Genomic DNA, 6,858 nt, shown 5'->3' on the forward strand with positions numbered 1-6,858 from the left:
CAGGAATGCACACCATCACTTTGGTGGTCAGCCTCAGGGGGCACAAAGCCAGGGTGAGAGATGGAGCAGCTGGGGCCCTATGTAGCAGGTAAAGTAGCTGTCACCATGTCTGAGAGACCTGCATGGTCTGGTAGGCACTGGTATAGAAAATGGGGCAGAAAACCTACTCTCAGCCTTGGATTCTGCATTCCCCACCAGGTATGCTTCAAAACCACCCTCCCCCAAAAAAGCAAACCAACCTATTGTGACCTCAAAGTTGATGGGTTTGTCACCAATCTTCCTGTCGATCATGGTAGCTTCCAAGAAGGCTCCAAATAGAAAGAATTCCTCCATCTTCCCAGTGCAGTTCTGCAGGAGAAATCCCAGGCAGCAGGGTTGAGGTCAGACAGATGGATGCCTTGGAGCACAGCTCCCCTTGAGCAAAGGGGGTGCATCCCCTAGCACCTCTGAACACTCTCATGAGCTTTTTGAAGATGAGACGTCACTGGTCACACTTTCAACAGGACCAGGAGTGTTTCCTCTCCCAGCAGCCTGAGCCATCTCCAGGCTCATGGCAGAGAGTTTGATTAAAGACAAATATGTTGAGATCAGTCACCCCTTGCATGTGAGGGACATTCAGCAATATGACCCTGAGTTTATTCACAAATTGAACTAATCAAAGCACACTGAACCGTTTGAACTTTATTCCCAGGTGGCTTCATTTCCCCTGGAAAGGAATTGTAAGGCCACTTCTGAAGGAGAGCTTTCACACAGAGGATACATTGCCAGAAAACTTCTCCCTTTCTACTTCACGCTCTTGGCTCATATAAACTGACATATGTGGGCATCCTTGGGCAGGACAAGCCTGGATGTGACTGTTTGTGCAGGGCACAGGCCTTAGGGGTCTACACATCAGATGCTGGAGAGACATCTCACAGTTTAGGATCCTCCCTCAATCAGCTATTCCTTCTTCCCAGCAATCCTAAGAGAGGTGAGCATGTGAGCTTCTAGGAGCTTTGGTGTAGGTGCTACCCAGCTTGAATCTGAATTACTTACAAGGGTGTGTAGGGATAGGACAAGGGGTCATGGCTTAAAACTGAAAGAAGGTAGATTTAAATTAGACACTAGGAAGAAATTGTTTGCTGTGAAGGTGGTGAGACCCTGGCCCAGGTTGTCCAGAGCAGCTGTGGCTGCCCCATCCCTGGAAGTGTTGAAGGCCAGGTTGGATGGGGCTTGGAGCAACCTAATCTAGATGATCTTTAAGGTCCCTTCCAATTCAAACCAGTTTGGGATTCTATGAAGGACCCTAAAATCTGAAATCCTTGCAGGATTTGCATTCATTCTGGATCCTCCAGGATCCAGAACGTTTAGGGCAACACTAAATTAAACCCTCAGTTTGTGAGACCAAAGCTAATTAATTAACCAAGAGACCTGAGACCCAAGACTCACCACTAGCAGCTGTAGGGTTAGGGGTGACTTACATCAGCAAGAGATGTGGCCTGCTCGACTTGCACCTCAGTGGAGCTGTTGATCTCCGGGTTGGTGGTGTCCAAGATCTCCACGGCCAGGCCCATCAGAAGCCTGGCCCGGAAGGAGACGCCTTCGCCCAGACCCTCATTCAGCTCCTGGTGCTCGTCCATCAGGGTGTAGTTCCGAGTTGAGCCGTACATGTTCACCCACGCGGGGCCAAAGGTGGGCAGGAAGCCTGCAGCAGATCAGACACGTGCATAAGGAAGGGGATGTGCAGGGAAGAGGGAATGTCTTTGCCTCGGGGTACAAACTCACTGATGGGTTGGCATGACTTTCCTGGGCTGTGTAAGGTAATGCAGGCTTGGATCTGCATGACTGCAACCATGGGTTGGACAAGCTACCCAATCAGAGTCTGGTGCGTTCGTGTGTGTGTGAATGGAGGAACCTGCATGGAACAGGCTGGGGAGGGTCCAGAGAAGGGCCACGAGGATAATCAGAGGACTGGAGGACCTGCCATACCAAGGAAAGGCTGAGAGAGCTGGGTTTGTTCAGACTTGAGAAGAGAAGGTTTAGGGGAGACCTTATTATCAGCACATAAAGTGTGGCTACCAAGAAGATGGAGACTCCCTTTTTTAAAGGAGACAAGGGGTAATAGGCACAAGTTACTCCTGGGGAGATTCTGATTGGACTCCAGAAGAATATTTTTCATCATGAGAACAGTTAAATATTGGAATAATCTCTCAAGGGAAGTAGTGGATTGCCCTACACTGGACAGTTTAAAGACTCAGCTTGACAGGGTGCTGGACCATCTCATTTAAACTATATTATTACCTAGAAAGGCTGGACCATATGATCCTCGAGATCCCTTCCAATGTGGCAATCTATGAGTCTATGGATATTCATCCATTCATGGCAACTAATTTTTTGGAAGGGTAAATTGGCTTTGGGTGTCTTTGCGTTCAGGTATTGCACTGGATGCTGGTGGTGGGGCTTGGTTTTCAAAGAGAACATGTCCAGTGACCTCAGAAGACCACTGCAATCAATGTTTCTCCAGCTGGACACCCAGAAGCATCTATCTCTGGGGGTGAGGAAGGGGCCTAGGATATTTTGCTGACTCTCTGCCAAAGGGATATTTCTCTACTATGAAGAAGGTGGCTCAGCCTACCCTCTGCCTTAGCTTTACCTTTGTCTCCTTCATTGGAGATCTTCCGCAGATCAATGAAATGGGTTCCAATGGCCACGTCATTGACTTTGTCTGAGTCTCGGATCTGGACCTTTATCCTCTTGCACAGTGGGGGAAACATCTCCGTGAAGATTATTTGCTCATTCCAGAGAGGCTCATAGCTGCTTTTCTGTATTGATGTCTTCCCCTGCCAGGTGGAGGAGAGAGATGTCTGACAAGGCTTTGAGCTCCCAAGCCACCCCGCACAACCTGATCTGCTCCCTCAATAATGACCACTGAAACAGGTGTTCTATCTTGTGATTCTCTCTCCCAAGCAACAAGCTGCTTCCCTCAGCTGGAGAGTGCTGCAAACCCACCACAGTCTGCACAAGAGAGGGGAAACACAACAAACAAGGTGGCCATGGGTAAGCCCATCAAAGAGCTGACACAACCCTGGAGGGACTGCACCCATGGATAAGACCCTGTTGGAGCAGGTATGTCTCTGAATTGTGGCCCATGGAGAAGGTCATGCTGGAACAGGTGCACCTCAAAGTGACTGTGGCCGTGGGTAAGTCTGTGCTAAAGCAGGTCACCCTGGTACTGCATGCAGTTTGCTCACCTTCTGCCCTGCAAAGACCACCTGCACATAGGGGTCTACCAAGTCCTTGTTCTCCCCAATGAGAGCCTTCTTCACGTTGGCCATGATGCTGGTGTTCATACGGGGCAGCCCCTCAGCTCGATAGATCTTGATATAGAAACGAGCCCACTGCCTCTCTGGAGGGACCCCATCCGGGAGGAGGAGGTTCCTGTAACATCAACAGGTAGGGTTGGAAACAGCTGCTGGGGCAGGCAGGTTTCTTAGGAGCTGGTTACCAAGGAGGGAAGAAACTGCCCCGCTTTCTGAGTACAGACTCTGTGGCAGTGGTAGGATGACCACTTCTGCTCATCCTCCTGTTTTGGGGTAGTAGCTGGTGGTTTCCTAAGCAAAACCTTACAGAAGCCCCTTGAGGTGCTCCCAGGGACTAAGTGCATTCCCCTAAGGAGATATAATTGTCAGTGGGGTCTAGGGAACAATTAACCTCAGCATAATTTAGACATCCAAAGCAGGCCAGAGGAACAGGATGTTACAAGAACCTTTATCAGGATGCAAGGGGAGCTCCACCAAACTGGTTTTCTCGGTATACTTGACTTTTTTGGGGAAGAAATGAGAGCCCTGGAGGATTCTGTGACCAAAACAGTTTCTAGAGGAATTGAAGGAGTTGTCCATGAAAAAGTGGGATAATATCACCACTACAGCATGGATCAATGGCCCCAAAAAGTTCCGGTGATGTCTCAAACCCACTGGTCCCCAGCAAGTCAAGAAAGCTGCACTAGTATTTTGCTACTGGTTTGGGTTTCTATGTTTGGGTTTCTGGGTGGTAGACTTGAAACTGTGTGGTTGCCCTTAGAGATATTTCATCAGCGTGGAACGCTTTGGAGCTGGAACTAATTTTTAAACTCTCCTGATTTTTCTTCCATGGCCTTTTAGATGCTCTGGGGAATCACAGAGCCCTGACCACTCACATAGCATGAGAAACCTCACCCAGACATCCCTGCTGTGCCCTGGCAGTGGGTATGAGACCCCATAGCATTCCAACTTCCCGTCCAAGGGCCAACAGGAGTATTACATAAACAGTTGGGTCATCAGGTTCGTTGACATTAGGCTAGTGGTGGTAGAGAGTGCTCAACAACAAGCAGACGGTCTGACCTGACAGAAATGCTGGATTTGCACTTTATGTGACCTGGATTTGCACCAGTTATGTGCCAGTTTTATGTCTCTGAAAAGCAACTTCTTGGTTGCTCTGGTTTCACAGCACAAAGTACATGTGGGTACCAGAGGGACTGCCAGTCTGGTCTGGTGAGGATCATAGAATGGTTTGGGTCAGAAGAGAACTTTAAAGGTCATCTAGTCCAACCCCTCTGCAGTGAGCAGGGACATCTTCCACTAGACCAGGTGGCTCCAAGCCCCATCCAACCTGATCTTGAATAGTTCTAGGAATGTGCAAAACAGGGATGCTCTCATTGTACAATCCAAAGTGAAGAGATGTGAAAAGACATTCCCAAGAACGTCTGCACGAAGCTGGCTCTGCAGATCCTTACCCTTCGATATCATCCTCTTCTGTCTCATTGGCTTTGTGTGGTGTCCAAAAAACCTACCACGGCGATGTCACACTTCAGGTAACCTTTCAGCCCAGCAGTGAGATCCTCAGGGTCAGAAAGAATGGCCCATTTGTGATAGAACTGGTGCTCTGGAAGTCAGAGGACAAGACAGTCAGCTATCAGAATGAAACACAGCAATTACCACGAGGACTGGACACATCTTTCCAGTCCAGTGTTGGGACCTGCACTTCTGCATGTAAGAGACATGTTCAGGTGTGAGGAACTCAGACAGAACCCCCTGAAAAATTCATTGGGAAGATGTGTCTCATGCTGAAGATTGAGAAGCAATGGGATTAATTGTCTTTAGGTGGGGTGGAGTCCCCATCACTGGAAATCACCGTCTCTGGAGGGATTTCAAAGCCATGTAGCTGTGGTGTTGAGGGACATGGTTTAGTGGTAGCTTTTCCAGTGCTGGGGTAATGGTTGGACTCAATGATGGTAAGGGTCTTTTCCAACCTAAATGGTTCTATGATTCTAAGTCTTTGAGGCCTCATGTGCCTTTTGCATCATGTTAGAAAGACTTAATCCTTCTGTGGAGCAGAGAAACGGGCTAGATGCTCCCTTAAGACTTCCCTCTCAGCATCATCTGCTGAGCACCCTCGAAGTGCAGGCTTTGGAGGCTTCATTTACACCTTAGCTCCACAGAGGGAGCCCAGGTGATTTGCTTATATCTAGGATACTAATATTCAAGTTAGATAAGCATCACCCCAGGAAACCAGCACCTGCCTGGCTACCTTGCAAGGACATTTCCAGGCTGGATGGGGCTTGGAGCAACCTGGTGCAGTGGGAGGTGTCCCTGCCCACGGCAAGGAGGTGGAACTAGATAGTCTTTAAGGTCCCTTCCAACCCAAACCATTCCGGGGTTCTGTGATCTATTCAGTGGTGCAGCTGGGACACACAGGTCTGGTCACAGTGTTCACATACCAGGCTGAGTATAAACAGTACCAACGTCCATCTTGAAGGAGCCAACCAAAGTCCCACTGCGTAGGAGGTTTTTTGAGTGGATTACCTGGAAATCAAGAGGGGAAAACAGGTGGTACTTTATTCCATGCCCTGGGAGTCATAAGTCTCTTTCCAGAGGTGTTCAGTGTCAGGAAAGGAGCTGATGCTTTCTGCTTGGAGAAAGGACACTAAGGGGCACAGTGGGGTTGGCAGCTCTTGTTTCTTTAAACAACCATAGGCTTGGGTTGGATAGGGAAAAATGCAAAGAAATTAATCTTTGAAAGATGCAGTTTTCCAGCTACTATGGCAACAAAAGTTAGAACATTTAAATTTAACCTGATGATCATAAAGGTCGTTTCCAACCAAAATGATTCTATGATAACTTGAAGAGTCTACAGTATGCTTGAAATCTATGGTCCAGTTGTTTCTGTGGGGGAAATTGTGCATAGGATATTGAGCAACCTGGTCGAGTGGGAGGTGTCGCTGATCATGGCAGGGGGGTGGAACTAGATGGTCTTTAAGATCCCTTCCCACCCAAACCAGTCTGTGACTCTATAGCATGATAATTACTGTGCTTTGGTCAGTGAATCTGCAAATCCCATTCATCACCCTCCCCCCTGGCTGTGGGGGCAGCTGTGGCCTCTGCCCTGATCCCACAATCCTCAGTTTTCCAAACAGCTCTGCCAATTTCATGTCTCAGAAAATCCTCAACAGGCTTGGGAAGGTCTTGCTTCTCCCCAAGCCTAAACACACCCTGAGACAGGTTTCATTTTGATGTGTTCTGAAATACCAGAGATCAGCCATGGAGGGGGATGTTGAATGCAGGAGTGGAGCTGGGTGGCCCCAGTAATGAAGGTCAGAGACAGAGGGATTGGGGGGATCTACAAAAGATGTGAGGCTTGTAGGACTGAGCATCTCAGCTCTTGTTGGGGGCCTCACATTAAGGACCTCAAATCCAGCCCCAGTGCATACACAGAAGGGGCTGGTTTCTTCCAAAGCCCTGCGGGAAGGATAAACACAAGCAGGCTGACTTACAGAAAGCTTGATGATCTTGTCAAACATGACATCTGGGGGGACGTGGAAATCGAAGACGAAGTACTGAAAGG

The 6,858-nt window shown here is 48.6% G+C and overlaps 1 protein-coding gene across 1 annotated transcript in view; it reads right to left on the reverse strand.

Moving 5' to 3' along the window:
* Positions 1–6,858, reverse strand: part of OTOF (otoferlin) — a 106,105-nt gene that overhangs the window by 33,532 nt on the left and 65,715 nt on the right. The window contains 8 exon segments of the mRNA XM_010002208.1: positions 240–348; positions 1,461–1,684; positions 2,633–2,819; positions 3,231–3,417; positions 4,751–4,801; positions 4,803–4,899; positions 5,735–5,819; positions 6,788–6,850. Coding sequence (XP_010000510.1) covers positions 240–348; positions 1,461–1,684; positions 2,633–2,819; positions 3,231–3,417; positions 4,751–4,801; positions 4,803–4,899; positions 5,735–5,819; positions 6,788–6,850 — 1,003 coding nt within the window.

The sequence above is a fragment of the Chaetura pelagica genome, unplaced genomic scaffold (genome assembly GCF_000747805.2).
Source record: "Chaetura pelagica isolate M959 unplaced genomic scaffold, ChaPel_1.0 scaffold107, whole genome shotgun sequence".
Lineage (NCBI taxonomy): Eukaryota > Metazoa > Chordata > Aves > Apodiformes > Apodidae > Chaetura > Chaetura pelagica.